Here is a 20485-nt window from a genome sequence, read left to right on the forward strand (position 1 = left end):
ATGTAATTGTCTTTGACAGGAGTGCTTGAAATTAAGCATGGAAGACTAGAGGTGCTTGCCACAAGACTAATGTTAACAACTGGATGCAAGAAATATATTCACTCGAGAAATAGTTTGTTTTTTTAACAATATTTATTTCCACTTGGTACAGTTTGTTTATTGTTTAACGCCACACTCAGCAATATTCCAGCTATATGACGGCGGTCTGTAAAATAATCGAGTCTAGACCAGACAATCCAGTGATTGACATCATGAGCATCGATCCACGCAATTGGGATCGATGACATGCATCAACCAAGTCAGCGAGCCTGACCACCCGATCCAGTTAGTCGCCTTTTACGACAAGCATAGTCGCCTTTTACGGCAAGTATGGGTTGCTGACGACCAATTCTACCCCGGAATCTTCACGGGTCACTTGGTACATTGAAAGGGGATCGATAAACAGGCAGAGCCTATATAAACATCTCTAGTTGTCTCACCTCATTAGAGAGATATAATAAAAGTAGAATCATGTTTGACAAATATATTAAACTCCTGTGATATTAATGTACTGTACTTGATAGCTTGATATTAATGTAAATTATTTAAAACAAGTATTTGTCACAGAGTGACGAAATATCCCCCCCCTGTACACCATAGTACCAAATATGAAGACAATCCAGCGATTAGTTCTTGAGATATTGTGGCAACACCGTTTTCCAACTCCAAAAACAGATTTGCCTGCTGTGACCTTGAAAATGGGGTCAAGGTCACCAAATCTGACAGGTGTATGCGGTGTCTGTATATACACCATAGTACCAAATATGAAGACAATCCAGCGATTAGTTCTTGAGATATTGTGGCAACACCGTTTTCCAACTCCAAAAACAGATTTGCCTGCTGTGACCTTGAAAATGGGGTCAAGGTCACCAAATCTGACAGGTGTATGCGGTGTCTGTATATACACTATAGTTCCAAATATGAAGACAATCCAGCGATTAGTTCTTGAGATATTGTGGCAACACCGTTTTCTAACTCCAAAAGCAGATTTGCCTGCTGTGACCTTGACAATGGGGTCAAGGTCACCAAAACCGACTGGTGTCTGCGGTGTCTGTATATACACCATAGTTCCAAATATGAAGACAATCCAGTGTTTAGTTCTTGAGATATCGCGGCAACACCGTTTTCCAACTCCAAAAGCAGATTTGCCTGCTGTGACCTTTAAAATGGGATCAAGGTCACCAAAACCGACTGGTGTCTGCGGAGTCTGTATATACACCATAGTTCCAAATATGAAGACAATCCAGTGTTTAGTTCTTGAGATATCGCGGCAACACCGTTTTCCAACTCTAAAAGCAGATTTGTCTGCTGTGACCTTGAAAATGGGACCAAGGTCACCAAAACCGACTGGTGTCTGCGGAGTCTGTATATACACCATAGTTCCAAATATGAAGACAATCCAGTGTTTAGTTCTTGAGATATCGCGGCAACAAACAGGTGGGACGGACGTACGGACGTACAGACGTACAGACGTACGGACGGTCGTGAATACTATATCCCCCGCTTCGCGCTTTCGCGCGGCGGGGGATAATGAGGTCGATAAAGATGTAACACTCTGGACATGTGAGCTAAATATGACTTATCTTACAACTGAGATATAGGCCATGTGGCCTGAATTATAAAATAAACTTGACTGATTGACATTTACAATTTTACAGGGCGACCCGATTCAAATACCATAGAAGACATGGACCGCTTAATTTCCAACACTATCCCAGAATAATATGCAATTTTCCAGGATTGTTTTGCATATCAATAAATTCTTCCCTGTATAGTCAACATTTTAGACTCAACAAGCATAACCATGGTAACATAAGCACAAAAACAAAGTCCTTCTTAAAATACCTGTCATACTCCTCAACATCCCCCGAAACACAGCTGTTCATTCTGCAAATTTGGGAGACAAACAAATATTTCCCCATGTACCCATAACCATCAACTACCAATATCAACATACGACCTCCAAGACATTCACCTCATGAGGGAGCATATCAAAAGTCTTGAAATAAACTTAACCCAATGAGTAGTTAACCAAATGACTGACTACTATCTTTCATTGGTTTGACTGATAAATGAACAAAGTAGTGAAATTAACCATTTCCTTGATCATGAAAGATCATGAACTGCCAAACTAAATAAATTCACTTTAATACTTTGACACAGCCCCTTTCATGAGCGATGCCTGACCTGTGAACCATGTGTCAATATCTACCTCGTTGAGTCTGTCTATCGCATGTGTAACCATCTGTCGCCAGAGAACAAACAAAGCCTGGTGTATATATGTATATGTAGTTAATTCTAAATGACATACACATGCTGCACACATAACCCTTAGAACTTACAAACAGAATCCATAAGAATTGGTCATAAACAAGGGAGATCACTCTTGTTTGATGGGAAAAGGATTTTAAACTGTTCATGTTTGCTGAAGCAGTTCATAATCTTTTTCATTAAATGAATTATTTTTTTAATGAAATCACTTTTTTTAGTAATGAATTAGTTATTTTTATAAATTTGTCATGACACAAAAAATTTATTGGATTACAAAATAAACTTGAAATGTAATTTAGATTTTACAGTGAAAGTTTTTCTCTGACGGATCCATAATGCTGAGAATTAAAAATTACTGCCTAACCAATTCATGACAACGATCAACCATTGTGACACTTGCACCAAAAGGTTACATCAGGCCAAGTTTGCTTCTACAACATCATCAACATCAGATACATTGAATAAATTTCCATTGATTACCGACAGCCTACTGGCCATTTATGATCTGTTACTTTGTAATGTGACATTTTGACACCATGACCTTTTTCTGCTGTGGTCGGCGCGACCTGGTGTATTGGTAGGGTTATGCAGTGATACTGAATGTAAGAGGTCACTGTAAGAGGTCACTGTAAGAGGTCACTGTTAGAGGTCACTGTAAGAGGTCACTGTAAGAGGTCACTTTAAGAGGTCACTGTAACAGCCAGGGGTTGTGTGCCCACTGTCAGTGTGTCTGGAGTTTTATATGGATCAGCAGCGTGGATAAGGTGGAATGAGTGAGTGACTGTATGACATTAGTGGACTGTTTGTGGAGTGAGTGAGTGGACTGTTAGTGGAGTGAGTGAGTGAGTGAGTGAGTGGACTGTGAGCGGATGAGTGGAGTTGATGTGGAGTGGATGTGTCTGTGAGTGGGTGAGTGGACTGTGAGTGAGTGAGTGTGTGTGAGTGGACTGTGAGTGAGTGAGTGAGTGGACTGTGAGTGAGTGATTGTGTGGACTGTGAGTGAGTGAGTGAGTGAGTGGACTGTGAGTGAGTGAGTGGACTGTGAGTGAGTGAGTGGACTGTTAGTGAGTGAGTGGAGTGAGTGAGTGGAGTGAGTGAGTGGAGTGAGTGAGTGGACTGTGAGTGAGTGAGTGGACTGTGAGTGGTTGGTTGGTTTGTTGTTTAACACCGCACTCAGCAATATTCCAGCTGTAAGACGGGAGTCTGTAAATAATCGAGTCTGGACCAGACAATCCAGTGATTATTATCATGAGCATCGATCCACGGAATTGGGATCCATGACATACATCAACCAAGTCAGCGAGCCTGACCACCCGATCCAGTTAGTCGCCTTTTACGACAAGCATAGTCGCCTTTTACGGCAAGTATGGGTTGCTGAAGACCAATTCTACCCCGGAATCTTCCCGGGTCACTTGGTACATTGAAAGGGGATCGATAAACAGGCAGAGCCTATGTAAATATCTCTAGTTGTCTCAACTCATTAGAGAGATATAATAAAAGTAGAATCATGTTTGCAAATATATTAAACTCCTTTGATATCTGGACCAGACAATCCAGTGATTAATATCATGAGCATCGATCCACGGAATTGGGATCCATGACATACATCAACCAAGTCAGCGAGTCTGACCACCCGATCCGGTTAGTCGCCTCTAACGACAAGCATAGTCGCCTTATACGGCAAGCATGGGTTGCTGAAGACCTATTCTACCCCGGATCCACGGGTCGAACTGTGAGTGGAGTGAGTGAACATTGCACAGCTTCATGTCTACCAAGAGGTCAGCCTTAGGCAAATCATGCATCATATTTCCATTTAGACGTGAGTGCCAATTGCTTCTCCCACAATTCAGTATCTCATGGTCCAGACATGATTATTTCCAGGCCGCCGTCATATTACTGGAATATTCCTGAGTGCAGAAGCGTTAACCAACAATTCAGACCACAACCCACACGGGAACATAGAACAGATAAATAAGAATGAATAACCAAACATGTCCAGAAACCCAGAAGCTGTATGTAAAGTACTTAAGCCACCTGATAGCGGTTTCCATCACACAAAACACCCCGCAGGGTTCAGTGAGGTAGAATCCCTAAGGATTAATTCGTTAAGCCTTGAAAGTCCACCCCCATGCTGCTCCATCACATAACGCTAGAGTTGCATCAGTGAATGTAATTCCCCGATCCGGGATTACCCGCGTCTCCTGGTGATCAACTCCAGCCTGATGAGAAAGCCCTGGCACAGTACAAAATGATACAAGGATCACCATTCCGTAATTGGCTGCAAAATAATTTCATTTGTACCTGACGATCATTTTTTTTACAGCAATGAACGGTCCTCAGAGAGTGTATTGAATTTCTGCTCAGACTCGTGATAATATTCTAACTTGCTTCCCTGTTTTATTGTTGGTCGTAACATGTACCTTGAATATTACAAGATCCAATATTCAAATAAAAGTGGCTAGATCCTTCACCGTTTTCTCCATGACTTTTATTATTTTGATTGAGTAAGTTTGTTTAAATGTTGTTTTCAACAGTATTCTAGTCATATCACAGCATGTCAGCTTGATGTTGAAGAAAAGATCCACGTGATCTAGGTTGTATAGAAATCTTGGCAAGGTCGTATCTAGGGTATGACATCTTCGTTACCAACCAGATATCATCGCTGTCTGAACAGTATTGCAAGCGTCAATTACAAGATTCTTGAAAATTTTCCTCTAGCTCAAATAATTTTAATGTTAAAATCTAAGGTAAAGTGGGAACCCAGCTTCAAATAACACAACACCAGACCTCAACGACCCATGGCTCTCCCTGTATTTCAAACACTGTCCTATATCAAATCAGTTCATATATTCGCTTCATCTGACTGAAATTTACAAGTGGATGTTTTTTTATCCAACAGGCAGCAATATCAAAGCAATATAATGGCAACCTGCATATAACCAAGTCTGAACCAGGTTAAAAGTGGTTGACAGCATGAGCAACAATCACTGCTGATGAGTCAAAATGAGGTGAGGTGAAATGGGGTATAACGTCGCGTCCAAGATTATTGCACTTATATAGCGACGTGCATGTACGTGTGAGTGTTTGTGTGGCTGCTTGTACCGGACAGATGCCGATTTATAGTGCTAGCTCACTGAGATACCATGCCGCAGTTTAACATGAATATCCCACTCAGACACAGTAAACTGACTCCGAGCCGACCAGTCCTTGTTTTAGCCCCTAAATGCCGAGCGCCAGACAGGGTAACAACAAGTACCATCTTTTAACGTCTTTTGGTATGACGCTGCCGGGGATCAAACCCGGACCTTCCGCTCTCTGGGTGGACGCTCTACCACTAGACCACGGAGGCGGTCGAGTCAAAATGAAACAGAATCAGACAACACTCACTCACTCACACATACTTCCTTAATTAAATATCTGTTCCTTAATTATTTCTATCAGTATAAGGGAGATACAGCTGTGTAATACAAAATGGCTATTGCTCTTGTTTCTGAGAGCTATTTTTCATGACAAGACAAGACATTATTTCATGGACCACATGCCAAACACGATATACACAAAACACAGTATTGCACACAGCAACTACAAATACTTGGATCTAATCCCCTACCCACGCACCCAAACAACAGCCCCTCTAACGTGTCAAAGTCAAAGTAATCTAATTATCCAAGTCAATTCTGAGACTAAAGCTAGGATTATGTATGAGTGTCATAGTTCATAGGCTAAATGTCACAGATGCCAGAGTCAACCGCTGACAGGCAACATGGCATGACACAGTAAAATAATTTTATGGTTTTCAGATTCAATGCCATCATCGTAGGATCGTTGCTCATAATATCAAACACTGGATTGTCTGGTCCATAATCGTTAATCTCATAAAAATCAAATCTTTTATTCTGATACCATTCAAAGACATTACATACAAGGGGAACTTTCTAATCTTTCTGTTCTTTATTTCAATCTTTGTTGATTTATGCCGCACTCAGCGCACTCCAGCTATATGACGGCGGTCTGGAAATAACTGAGTCTGGACCAGACAATCCAGTGATTGACATCATGAGCATTGATTCATGCAACTGGAATACGGTGACATGCATCAACCAAGTCAGCGAGTCTGACCAACTGATCCCGTTAGTCGCCTCTAACGACAAGCATTATAAGTCGCCTATTACGGCAAGCATGGGTTGCTGAAGACCCCCTATTCTACCCCGGATCTTTACAAGTCCCTTTCTGATCAGACAATCAGTGCCAAGGCTTCTTAATTCTTTGTACGAGTGAGCAATACATTCAGAGAAGTGAATCTGATATCTGTATATCTAAAACAAAAATAGTCCAGTTCCAAATGCAAAAAAAAAAAGCAGCACTATGCCTGTTTTGGCTATTGTTCCATCCTGTTGTGTCAGTCTAAGCGTCATGGCGTTACAATGTAGGGCACAATGTGATCTGACACTTTCAATTTTCTTTTGCTTATTTATGATCAGAATATCAGAATCAACATCTGGTTGGTTCAAGAACCCACCATCCTTCATGTTGATCGGGTGGTCAGTTTTACAGGGTTCACCATTCTATGGAGATAACCTCAGATCTTTTTGCAGAGAGGTATTGTATTGGAGTAAACTTTCTGATTTGATTGGAATTGGCATGAATTAAAACATAAAAAAGTGTTTATCTCATTTAGTGGGACCTGACAAAAGTCATATTTCATGAGTACCACCAATAATTAAAATGCAGTGATTTACCTAGGATTCTCTACTAAGTGTCCCTGGCAGGTAAATTAGTACAAAATTGCTGTAACTTTTTTTTAAATCCTTATTTTCTTTATTTCAGAGGAATGTTTCAAGTTATTAACACCGTAATTTGAGATTGCAGTCTATATTGCAAAATTTAACTGAGCATGAAAACCTCTTCCTATTTATTGGTCTTGTTATCAATGAAATGACTCCAAAAAGCCATTAAATTACTTATTGCTCTGTTAGTTATATCAACATGACTTGGGAACTTGGAATTTTTTTTATGATATTTGCTGCCAAATATTGATAGATTATTCCCTGAAATGTAAACATTTCCTCAGGAAACTCGATGACATGAATATGTTATTTGACAAAAGACAAATGTTGTATTTATCACATATTTTCTAACTGATTCTAATATTACTCTGAAAAGCACTGTTATTGAGGTTGACACAAGTTTAAATCACTTGAGAGGAATATCATTTTTATATTTTCAGATAAATATAGCATTTCATCACAAAGTCATAAACAGATTGTGAAACTGAATATTTTTACTTCCTTTTCCATGACTTGTTTCAGAAACATTTGGTATCCATGGTTACGCTTTGTTTGAATTCCAATCTATAAAAATAGGATATTGCATGTAGGGTAATGGTGAAACTAGACAGAAAGCATGTAGCAAATTTGTTCCTGCTTAACTCCGACATCATGTGTTTTCATGTGTCATGTGCACGTATCTCACACTGAAAACAACAAAACCACGTCATCTCAGGAAATATATCCTGCTAGTCATGGATCTTATCTAAAGTCCAAATTTCACACACTTAATTTGTTTTTCCGACATGTGTGCTTAAAATATTTGCTTCTAAGCTGATCATATTAACAGTATGAGTGAGTGAGTGAGTGACTGAGTGTGTGAGTGAGTGTGTGTGTGTGAGTGAGTGAGTGAGTGATTAGACTGTGAATGAGTGGGGTGAGTGAGTGAGTGAGTGAGTGGACAGTGAGTGAATGAGTGAGTGGGGGGTGAGTGAGTGAGTGAGTGGGGTGAGTGAGTGGGGTGAGTGAGTGAGTGAGTGAGTGAGTGAGTGAGTGAGTGGACAGTGAGTGAGTGAGTGAGTGGGAGGTGAGTGAGTGAGTGAGTGAGTGGACAGTGAGTGAGTGAGTGGGGGGGTGAGTGAGTGAGTGAGTGGGGTGAGTGAGTGAGTGAGTGAGTGAGTGAGTGGACAGTGAGTGAGTGAGTGAGTGGGAGGTGAGTGAGTGAGTGAGTGAGTGAGTGGACAGTGAGTGAGTGAGTGAGTGATTGGGGGGGTGAGTGAGTGAGTGAGTGAGTGAGAGTGAAAGTGAGTAAGGCCGTCTTTTTTTCCCCACAGATTACTTCCGGGATAGAATGTAGGTCCCAAGGAGGAAACTAAATTGATGAGGAGTCCAGCCTCACTGACTTGATCATCGTCTCCCAATTATGAGGATGGATGCTCATGATCACTGGATTGTCAAGTACAGAATCACTTATGTACAGACTGCTGTCTTATAGCTTAAATATTGTGAAATATTGCATTAAATATAGTACTACCAATGTCCCACAAGGACACTTCATAACCAGACTCACTGAATACACAACAAACCCGTGAAGATCTGGGGTAGAATAGGTCTTCAGCAACCCATGCTTGTCTTAAAAAGCGACTATGCTTGTCGTAAAAGGCGACTAACGGGATTGGGTGGTCAGGCTCTCTGACTTGGTTGATGCATGTCATCGTTACATCCCATTTGCGTGAATCGATGCGCATGATGTCAATCACAGGATTGTCTGGTCCAGACTCGATTATTTACAGACAGCCTTCATATAGCTGGAATATTGCTGAGTGCGGTGTTATACCAAAATCAAACAAACAAACGAATACACAACTTAACGATTAAGAATTGTGCTTGTTTCATCCTTTTCACCTGTATCCATTACACCATGTGCACACTCAAGTCTTCAGATATCAGTCCATTGTATCTGACTGAAATTAACTGGCTGTTTTTTTATCAAACAAATATTCACCAAATCCTCGATATTTTCAATAACTTTCCAAGGCCATTATGACTCATTTATAGTCTAAACACGAAACACTATTATGCTGACAACAATATAGATTCTTAAAGAGCTTGGAAAATTCAGAGGTAAAAAGAAAACCGCAGGCCATAAAAGAACATCTGTCAAAAACGTTCTTAGACAGGCTGGGTGATTACTTTTCAAATAATATTGATTTTATGCCTGGAAATGAAAAATATTACAAAAATTACAGTGAAAGAATCTACATCACACATTGCCTAATGTAATAATCCAGAACTAGTTGTCCAGAAAGTTGTACATTTTCTCAAGAGGACTTGAGTTTCACTTTTGTGTAAATATTGTTTCTGTTCTGCTATCAATATTCAAACAGACCTTTCAATAAAACTGTCAACATTTAACCTATATTCAAATATTGAACTTCCATAACTGAAAGCCAATATGTCATGATGAAACAAAAAATATCATTGAATAAAATTATCAACAATATTAAAATAATAAACTGAAACTTATGGCTGTACATTATATACAAGTGTTTTATGATTTTTAAACTAAATGTGTCATGAAACGGTCATGATAAACCTCGTTCCCTCAAACTGCCAGGAAATGTTATCTTTGCTCAAACTAAACATAGCACAGCTATTAACTGGTACTACAAAACGAACACAACCTAATTTCAGATCAATGTTGATGCAATGCCTGTTGTTTGTTGTATAATACATTATGTATACATACACAATTTTCAAATTTGTAATGTAGAATATGACACATGTGCCTTGACCTCATTACCAGTGAACACATCAACATGGCATGCCGTCGTATCTATACAAACACAGACGTTTGTAAACACGTAGCCTCATGCTTTCTATACAACTATAGAACAATAGCCCTCATGTTTAAAATCATTCACATCTGGAAAATGCATATGAATATTTTTGGACCATGTCATATATATATATGTTGGGTGTTGTGAATAAATGAACTGAATAAATTAACTCTTTTTTAAACAAATGAAAGAATTTATCTTGATATTTTAAATGAGAATTTTCAGTTTAAGACAATGAAACAATAAATAATATGTTTACAAAGGGGGAAAAGGCAAAATAAATCAAACAAAAATACTTTTAGCCTTTGACAAATATTACCTATCTTGATTTAAACCTCCATTATCAGGGATTTTTCTCACCAAAAAAGCAAAATTCCTATAAAAAAGGAATGGATAAATTCCTACATCACTCTGTAGCAAAATATGAATCTTACCCCCCAAAAGACCCTTCCGATTTCTTTTAGCTCATATAGTGGGTGAGAGAGTTAGGTTTAATGCCGCCTCTAACATTATTCCAGTTATATCACGGCAAGTCAGCTTAATGTGGGAGGACAGCCAGAAGTGATGCAGGTCTGAGACATGAAACCCACGAGCACGGGTATGGTGCTGACAAACCTAGAAACATAATTGGGGCGAACCGGGATTCGAACCCACAATCATAGGTTTCTGGCGTGCCCAAGGGATGCAACTCTGCACAGCGAATCGCGGCGCCTTAGACGAGTGGGCCATCCGTGCCCCCTGGGACCTATTCTAACCCAGACTCCCCAGGGCAGCTCTGGACATTGTACAATGGTAATTTTCAACAACAAATTGAGACTACATGTGTCACTGGTGGGATGGACATGATTGTACAAGCTGAATGGGTTGGCACACCATGAAACTGAAGGTCAAAGGGGGTACACAAATGTTCAGCTCATAAAATCCCCAAAACCTTAGTGTATTTTACAAAAGGAAATATGGCATACCGTATTAACTGTATTTACTGTATCAAACGCCCTGTTCAAATAAGTGCCCCCGACTAACTTCAACACCAGTCTGAAAGTAATCCTCATAAGCGTACTCATATACTTACATGACTAGCCATGTTTTCTTGCATATATTACCCACTTTTACCCACAGCAGCGAAAGAAGTACATGTATGCCCAGTAAATATTATCAAAAATGTTTTCGTTCCATCAGCTTTTGAACCAAGTTCTTTTCTACTTGTGTATGGTTTTAATAATCACCCCACTTTGTCAACATTCTAATTAGCGGCCAGGGAGCTTATTATGGCATATATGGTAAGTACAATGCAGGTATCATAAAGAGATTTTCTTATTTCTAAAAGATATTTTTATATTTATTTTCACACCCTTTATGTTAAGCATAAAATTCAGTTAAAAATTTTAAAAAATGGTCTAATCTAACAAGGAAATATTTTCATTTAAAAAAATGTTAGATAATTTCTACACCAACTGTCTATGAAAAAAGAGACATAGTTTATAATAGAAAATCAATGACCACCCCTGAAGAGAGTGAAATGGCAAGTCTATGATACAAGCAACATAGGACTGCATATTAGGGCTGGGACGGGTAACTCGGGTACTCGGGTCGGGTGGGTACTGAGTAGGACCCGCGTACCAACAGGACTACCCGGACCCGTGGTTAGTCACGTGTTATATTGTTTAAAGACAAAAAGTGTCTAGAACTCTATGGTTACATTAAAAGTCACACATGTTTGCATTTCTTTCTGACTATGGACCCATTCTTTCTTTGAATGGATATAACTTGAGTCAATGTCAGTGTATGCATGACCAGATTGTTTAATACATGTATCCAAATACATTTTGCCAGTGCTATGGTAAAAGAATGCCTAATCGGACATTTTGTACCTATCTCTTGAGACCTATAGTGGGTAGGGTCGGGTAATAGGGGGTTGGGTACCCGGATAGTAAATTCGGACTCGTCCCAGCCCTACTGCATATGACATGACTGGACACTCCTGTCTGTCACAAGTGAAATATTGAATGTGCTGGTGAAATACCATCGACTGGTCACACTGGTGTTGTTGACATTATAGGGATTACATTATACAGCACATAGTTCAAAACTAGAGCTCATCACGACTTAGTAATGAAGTACACGTGTAGGGACTAGATAAAATATTTTTAGTTAATGTGCAGCTATGTAACAAAAAACATTTGTCTGAAATGTCAATGTTTGTTTGTTTGTTGTTTAACTCCGCACTCAGCAATATTCCAGCTATATGACGGCCGTCTGCAAATAATCGAGTCTGGACCAGACAATCCAGTGATTGACATCATGAGCATCGATCCACGCAATTGGGATCAATGACATGCATCAACCAAGTCAGTGAGCCTGACCACCCAATCCCGTTAGCCACCTCTTACGACAAGCATAGACGCCTTTTACGGCAAGCATGGGTTGCTGAAGACCTATTCTACCCCAGATCTTCACAGGTCTCGAAATGTTAATAAGCTGTGTTAAATTTTGATTAATTTCATGACGACTATTCATCTTCTAAAATTATTATCAAATATATAATATTTTCCAACAATATTCATATTACCATGATTACCTGAGTCATAATTCAGGAAAAAACAACACCTCACTCAGTCAAAAATCAGAAGCAGTGGGTGAAAATCAGAGAAGTGTTTCCCACATTGGACCAGTCGTCAGATAGTGCGACACAAAATTAACAAAGACAGTTAATCACATGTGACGTTACCTGTCCGTGAGTAGCAACCCTCCGATATCATACGTTCCATCCTCCCTGACAGTCAACTGCGGTACTCCATCTGACCCTGACAAACTTTTGGCTAACTCGGTAATGGCAGGGTTAACCACCCCATGATCAACGACACTCTTGTCCTTCTTACACCGTGCCATCTTAACCCGCTTGTTCACGCTGCTCTCTTTCAGTTTCATGACGGATAAAAACACAGAGACAACAAGCTCTTCCTAGCAGGACACAACCAGTAGGGATCCCCACACAAACTCCCCGCTCATGCTTACTGACCATACACTCAAACACTGCCTGCCTGTGTGCAGGATCTCACTTCCTCAAACACTCACTGTGCTTGACCCCTGGCAGGTCACACGCATATATTCATCTGACGATTACTGATAAAGCTGATCCGAGGTCTCAAGCTCTGGATTGGGTCTCAACCCACACGGTTGGACTTAGGGAGATGCAAAAACGAGCTCTGTTTGATGGTCTGTTATTTATCATGCTGCACACTTGATTGACAGATATTTTCCACAGTGATATTTAATGGAAGCTGATCAATATGTACCCAACACCACGGTGTCGGAATCGCCAGTCTTTGTTTTCTCCTTACTGAAATTGTGGGACATGCTTCTCATGAAAGAGGGGTGGGGGAGAACCCAAACTTTTACTGTTTCAAATATATTTACTTTTTTGTGTACATTGTTTTCATTTCATTTCTCATGCAAATGGTTATATCTCTTTACATATATGTGTGCTTACATTCTATATCTCTCTTCTTTTTCATGTCAATGGTATTCTTTCTTCAATATATATTTTTTCCTTCAGTTTGGTTTTAAGCATACCATATTCGACGTAATAAGCGCCCAAGGTGATATTTGCTTTTTATTGGCTTGTGAACAATCCCAATTAGCACCCCTTCTGATTGATCGATGTACACAAGACTTATTTATCCGTGTATGATACGCACTCGTGTGTTATATGCACCCTTAATTATGGGCAATAAAATTCTGGAAAAATATATCTGCTGTGTATAATACACACAGACTTTTCTTTTGTATCATTTCAAGTTGTCAGCATAAACCATGAAATCTGCAATATTTCAACTCTTTTTTTTTCATCAAAATTATATTCCAATAAGGGTTGCCTATTTCTAATTTTGAGAGCACCTAGGGTGCTTATTACGTCGAATACGGTAGCTCTTACATTGAATGTAAGAAATTGAGAGGGTCCCTACATGAAAAAACTAAAGGAGCAAACCTCAATGATTTACCTTCAAAACAATATAGATTTTATGTTCACCTTTCTCACACATTTTTATTCATTTATCTGCTATATTTTTTTGCATATTTGGAATAGATTCTTCAATGAAATAAATAAAAAAAGAAATTGGACTAAAAGAAAAGCTGTGTTTTTTCCTAATCCATCACATTCAGACCAACATAATTTCAGAATAAATAGGAAAAAAACCCATTAGAATAAACTTCCTTTTAAAAAAGAAATGAACTAATGAAATAAGTTTCACATGAGAAAGATATTTTTTTTTCAAATATATTTTCTTTTCTTGATAGACATATGAAATCAGAGAGTGTGCATTAATTAGGGCACGGTACAGATCATCAAGGACTCTCTCAAACCTATTTCAAGAGTAAAACTAAAACACACATCAGAAATTCATCAGAAAATACAACCTTCAAACTGGTCAAAGTAATGCAAGATACAAGAGGATAGCATCTGAGGCTCAGTGAAATTCTTACAAAGTCAAGAATGCCATTTTGAAGTATTCAATGCGTCAACCCTCATTGGAAATTGATGACCTGGCACTGAGTCTTTGAAAGAGATCAGTTTCTCCAGCATCTGACAGAGAGGGAAAATACCAATTATGTTACCTGGGGAATTATCGTGCTTGTATAGATGGAATACCTTTCATGCATATTAATGGCAAATTCCTTTACTACTTTAAACTTAATTGTAATCCAGGTAAGAATGTTGGATGGAAAATGAATGTAGAAGAAATAAATATTGCTATTGCGTACCTTTTTGTGTCCCCATCAGTTATTTAAATATGCCATATTTATGTCTTTTGTATATCGTATTGAAGATGAAGTTTACCCTGTTTACAGAGCATGGTGATAGCATCATATAAAATATTACACATGTACATTATGAGGACAAACAAAATTATTTTAATATTTTACAGATATTCTTAGCCCAGAGTGAGTGAGTGAGTGAGTGAGTGAGTGAGTGAGTGAGTGAGTGAGTGAGTGAGTGAGTGAGTGAGTGAGTGAGTGAGTGAGTTTGTTTTAACACCGCTTTGAAAAGTAATATCGCAGCGAGTCAGCTTAAAGTGTAAGGAGTGAGTGAGTGAGTTGGGTTTAACGCCGCTTTTAACAGTATTACAGTTATATCGCGGCGTGTCAGCTTAATGTGGGAGGAAAGCCCAAAGTGATGCAGGTCTCAGACGTTTACCACTTCGGTGAAACCCACGAGCACGGGTATGGTGCTGACAAACGTAGAAACATAATCGGGGCGAACCAGGAATCGAACCCACAATCATAGGTTTCTGGCGTGCCCAAGGGACGCAACTCTGCACAGCAAATCACGGCACCTTAGACGACTAGGCCACCCGTACCCCCTAAAGTGTAGGGAAACCCTAAAGTAATGCAGCTCTCAGACACTTACCACTTTGGTGAAACCCCTGATTGAAGCAAGCTTTTGAAATGGGTCACTTCTAAACCTGCCTTGAGGTTTAACATTTCAGTTGAACTACCTTGGTTTTACATTTAACGTTTCATGGACATGCCTGATGTGAACATAATTTTGTTTGATGATTGGTTAAAAGTCACAAAATATTTTCTACATGAAAATCCCATAACGTGAACTGAACCTGCAACCTCACATATCATGTTAAGTTTTGTAAGCCACTGTTTTCCCACTGAGCTACCAAGGCAGGTGATCAGAAGTTGTTCATTTTAACATGTCATGTGTCCATTTAGTCCATGCTGCACAGCCGCCTCCGTGGTCTTGTGGTAGAGCATCCGCCCGGAGAGCGGAAGGTCCGGGTTCGATCCCCGGCCGCGTCATACCAAAAGACGTTAAAAGATGGTACTTGCTGTTACCCTGTCTGGTGCTCGACATTAAGGGGCTTAAACAAGGATTGGTCGGCTCGGGAGTCAGTATACTGTGTCTGAGTGGGGTATTCATGTTAAAATGCGGCATGGTATCTCAGTGAGCTAGCACTATAAATCGGCATCAGTCCGGACTAGTACAAGCAGCCACACACATACACGTGCATGCACGTCGCTATATGAGTGCAATAATCTTGGACGCAACGTTAAACCCAATTTCACCTCACCATGCTGCACATGTTTTTTCTCTCACACGCTTGGAGCATATTCCTTTTTTACCGCGATACACTGTATTGTTTCACTATAAGGTATTGTTTCTGGTATTATGCATTTAGACGGTTCATACGTTGGATAAAACACACCTCCGAGGTTTGGGTTGAAAATGTAAACTACTGGTGGCCATACTAACCTGTAGAAACCTGGGAATTTGAAATTCCAATTTGGGAATTTGTACTGACACTGGCTGCAGACTGAAACTGGGGCAGAATATCAGCTTCTCAGCAGATCTAAATCAATCCCTGAATATATGACGATATAATGATATATTGCACAAATCATATATTATCATGATTATCACAGTCATCCTAAGGGGCATACCATATTCGACGTAATAAGCGCCCCGCTCTAAAAAGCGCCCACTGCGGTATTTGCTAATATACTGGCTAGTGAACAATCCCAATAAGCACCCCTTCCGATTGATCAATGTTCACAAGACTTATTTATTCGTACATTACGCACTCGTGTGTTATATGCACCCTTAATTATGGGCAATTAAATTCTAGAAAGATATATCTGTCGTACATAAACATTTCAGGCTGTAAGCATAAACCACAAAATTTATCTTTCAATTCTTTCACCAAAATAATATTCTGATAAGAGCCCCCTATTTCTAATTTTGAGAGCGCCCCGAAAGCTTATTACGTCGAATAGGGCATGTCCCTTGAAACACCAGCATAACATTTAAGGGCCTTGCTTACTTTAGTTTCTGACAAATAGTCACAATGTTACTGTGGAACTGTTAGCTGTTGTGAAGATAGAGTAGGCATACATGCCCTGTGAAGGGTGTTCAACAATACAGGTTGTAAATACCATCATCTCAAGTGAGTGGGCCCGGTGTTCTCACAGTCAGGCAATTTCCGATATGATTTCACTGTTTACACTGAGTATCATATGCTAAACTGTCATATTTCCTTGTGATGACTCAAATATTATATGACTCTCATGATATTAACAAAAAAATAGAAAAAAAAAAATAAATGAATCAAAAAAAAAAATGAAGTAATAATACATATATGTATGTTTGTTTGTTTGTTTGTTTGTTTGTTTGTTTGTTGTTGTACTCAGCAATGTTCCAGCTATATGACGGCGGTCTGTAATTAATCAGGTCAATCCAATGATTGACATCATGAGCATTAATCTATACAACTGGGACATGGTAAAATACATGTGTACATGCATGTCTGTTGTTTTTGGCTTACAGACTAATCAAGACTGGTTATTCTCTGGTGTTATTCTCTGGTCGAATGTCATGGTGCTGCATTTAAATTCTCCTTGATCAGTGTGCACATCATTTGTATTCTCAGCTCCCTGGGGAGTATACAGCCTCAGCTATGTGTATGGTGTTAGATGATTTGCATCCACATTACCCTCTCATCGAACTGGGTACAAATTTGAGGTGAACATGTTTTATGTCTTTTATAACCTGTGTTTCAGAAGGGCAGGACCGAAGACTGAAAACTCTTGCGGAGTCAATCTTGTAGTCACACAATGTTACACCTATTTTCTGCTGGAGTTGCTCAACTTGATGTGATTCCTGACCAGGGGGCACACAAACTCACGGAGTTAATAGCTGAATTTACATAATCATCATTAAATGCATGGGTGACATTTTGAGATGTAAAAATCAATTTTCAAACTGATAACCAATACATAAATGTCCATGTGAATGGATACCTGGTCCTTTAGAATCTGAGACACAATATTGACTTATTGGTATCAATGCCACTGCCTCAAAGAAATATTTCTCTGGTATCAAACCATTTCATCATAAAATTAAAAAATCAAAAAGAAATCCTGATGTCAAATAAACAATGAGAAAAAGAACACACCTCTATTGAAATGACTCAGGACCTGTGAAGATCCGGGGTAGAATAGATCTTAAGCAACCCATGCTTGCCATAAAAGGTGACTATGATTGTCGTAAGAGGTCAGGCTCGCTGACTTGGTTGATGCATGTCATCGATCCCAATTGCGTGGATCGATGCTCATGATATCAATTACTGGATTGTCTGGTCCAGACTCGATTATTTACAGAGCGCCGTCATACAGCTAAAATATTGCTGAGTGCGGCGTTAAACAACAAACCAACCAATGTAATGACTCAGTGATTCAAGAGACAGAATTTCCGCAATATCAGTTCGAATTGTTGAACTGAAATTTTTTAAACGTTATCTATCAAAAGTGTCAAATATCTCCTTGGCTGTTGGATATCTTGTTAAACGTAATTTGAACGGTGTTGCAGTATTTGAAATGCATGAGGGTTCAGGAGTGGTTGAAGTCACCTGTAGTATTTACGTTGAGGTTAGACCACATGGACCCAGTGTCTAATTGTTAAAATGGTTAATTAAACCACGAGGCACGCAGCACAGAGTGGTTTAATCAGCCATTTCAAGGATTAGACACTGGGGTCTGAGTGGTCTAACATACTTAAACCATGTCCAACCTTTATGGCACCTAAAATGCTTAAAAAACATTGTTTAGTTCAAGGTATTTTGAAAGATATTCAGGAACTCTATGCTCAACTGTGAGAACACTGTGTGAGTCGGCCCTGCGTGAAGCACATGAAATATGTTCCCCGAGCCTTTCGCACGTGCACTTCGCATTTGCAGATTTGGGTTATGAAATGCATGTCCCAGGGCAAGTATACCATTGATTTTGGACCAACTCGAGCACTTTTATCAATCACGTAAATATTACTTGCCGAAAGTTGATGGGCCTATTATGAGCAAATATAGCCCTGATCAAGATAATAGTCATTTCTTTTCTATCTGTTCATTTCGACGAACGAAAAGCTACCAAATCTCAAGTTCTGTACAAATACCAGAATGCAATATTTTTTAAAACACATTTCACAGTTCATAAAGGGATAAGCAATTGGTACTGTAAGTAAATATTTAGTTGTTAATTTCATACCCTTTCTCCCATGTTGCCGTGGCAGAAGACGACATTTGTAAGCCTTCAGTGCGGACTTCACGGGTTCGAATCCCGCTGGCGACAAACGTTTTTCATGAAATTGTTCCTTCATTGCCAAGTGGTGTTTAACTAACAATTAAGACAAAGGAACCATGGTTTAAATTTGGATAACCCCTCAATCTGATCAAATTGTTACATTAGGGAGCCTTGACTTTCATCCTTAATTTTGAATGCTGGTGTTGTGATATTTCTCGGCTGTGTAAAGTGTGCAGACAGCACTGCAAGTAAAAGTTGGTTTAACACAATTGGCTCATACAAAACTCCATCCATCTAGTTTCAGGTCTTTTGGTCAGCCTTCTTGACATGTTCACACTTTTCATATCTTATACATTAACAAAACATAATTTCTGACGCAGATTCTTAATGAAGGAATTAGAAAACCATGGAATAAATGAATAAGTAATAAGGGAAAATAGTTAAACACTCATGTGTGTCACATTAGTGCTGTTATATTTGTAAACATGTGCTCATCATGCTCCTACTGTCACTTCCTTTACACAAACACTGACTGTGACAACACAGCACGAAGCTGTTAAGTTCTCCTGTGTCACACCTTAACTGTTCCGACATGGCCTCTGGGAGTGTGTCATGAGAGACAATGACACCCGATGGAGTGAATGAGTGAGTGAGTGAGTGAGTGAGTGAGCGAGCGAGCTGGGTGGGTCACACCTTTATAGTTCAAACATGGCCTCTGGGAGTGTGTCGTGAGAGACAATGACACCCAAGTGAGTGAGTGAGTGAGTGAGTGAGTGAGTGAGTGAGTGAGTGAGTGAGTGAGTGAGTGAGTGAGTGAGTGAGTGAGTGAGTGAGTGAGTGAGTGAGTGAGTGAGCTGGGTGGGTCACACCTTTACAGTTCAAACATGGCCTTTGGGAGTGTGTCATGAGAGACAATGACATCCGAGTGAGGGTGTTAGTTTGGGTGAGTGAGTGAGTGAGTGAGTGAGTGAGTGAGTGAGTGAGTGAGTGAGTGAGTGAGTGTACCATAAGTGAGGAAAGCCCAAAGTCATGAAGGTCTCAGACGCTTACAACTTTGATATAATGGTGCTGACAAACCTAGAAACGGAATCGGGATGAACCTGGATTTGAACCCATGATCATAGTGAGTGAATGAGGTTTTGGTTTCAGTTATATCATGGCATGTCAGCTTGATGTGGGAGGAAAGCACAAATGATACATTCATTGAGTATGGTTTTACGCCACTTTTAGCAATATTCCAGCAATATCACAGCAGGGGACACCGGAAATGGGCTTCACACATTGTACCCATGTCGGAAATTGAAACCGAGCGAATGCTTTAACCACTAGGCTATCCCACCCCCACAAATGATACAAGTCTGAGACGTTGAAAATACTGAGATCTTTTCAATGTCATTCTGAACTCATCTTACACTGCCTGTGTTGAGTTAGACGTTGGCTCAGTGAGTTTAATTACCCATATAACTCTGACATATAGAAACGTAA

The 20485-nt window shown here is 39.6% G+C and overlaps 1 protein-coding gene across 2 annotated transcripts in view; it reads right to left on the bottom strand.

Annotated features, from left to right (window-relative positions):
* Positions 1-20485, bottom strand: part of LOC124111214 (activated CDC42 kinase 1-like) — a 104945-nt gene that overhangs the window by 51907 nt on the left and 32553 nt on the right. Inside the window, exon 1 of one of the 2 annotated variants that reach the window (XM_046470854.2) lies at positions 12645-12978. The exons of the other annotated variant lie outside the window; for it this stretch is intronic. Coding sequence (XP_046326810.1) covers positions 12645-12844 — 200 coding nt within the window. The 5' untranslated portion in view covers positions 12845-12978. Of the gene's footprint in view, positions 1-12644; positions 12979-20485 lie in introns of those variants that run through there. 2 annotated transcript variants of the gene reach the window in all.

The sequence above is a fragment of the Haliotis rufescens genome, unplaced genomic scaffold, assembly GCF_023055435.1.
Source record: "Haliotis rufescens isolate VD_foot unplaced genomic scaffold, xgHalRufe1.0.p SCAF_13, whole genome shotgun sequence".
NCBI lineage: Eukaryota > Metazoa > Mollusca > Gastropoda > Lepetellida > Haliotidae > Haliotis > Haliotis rufescens.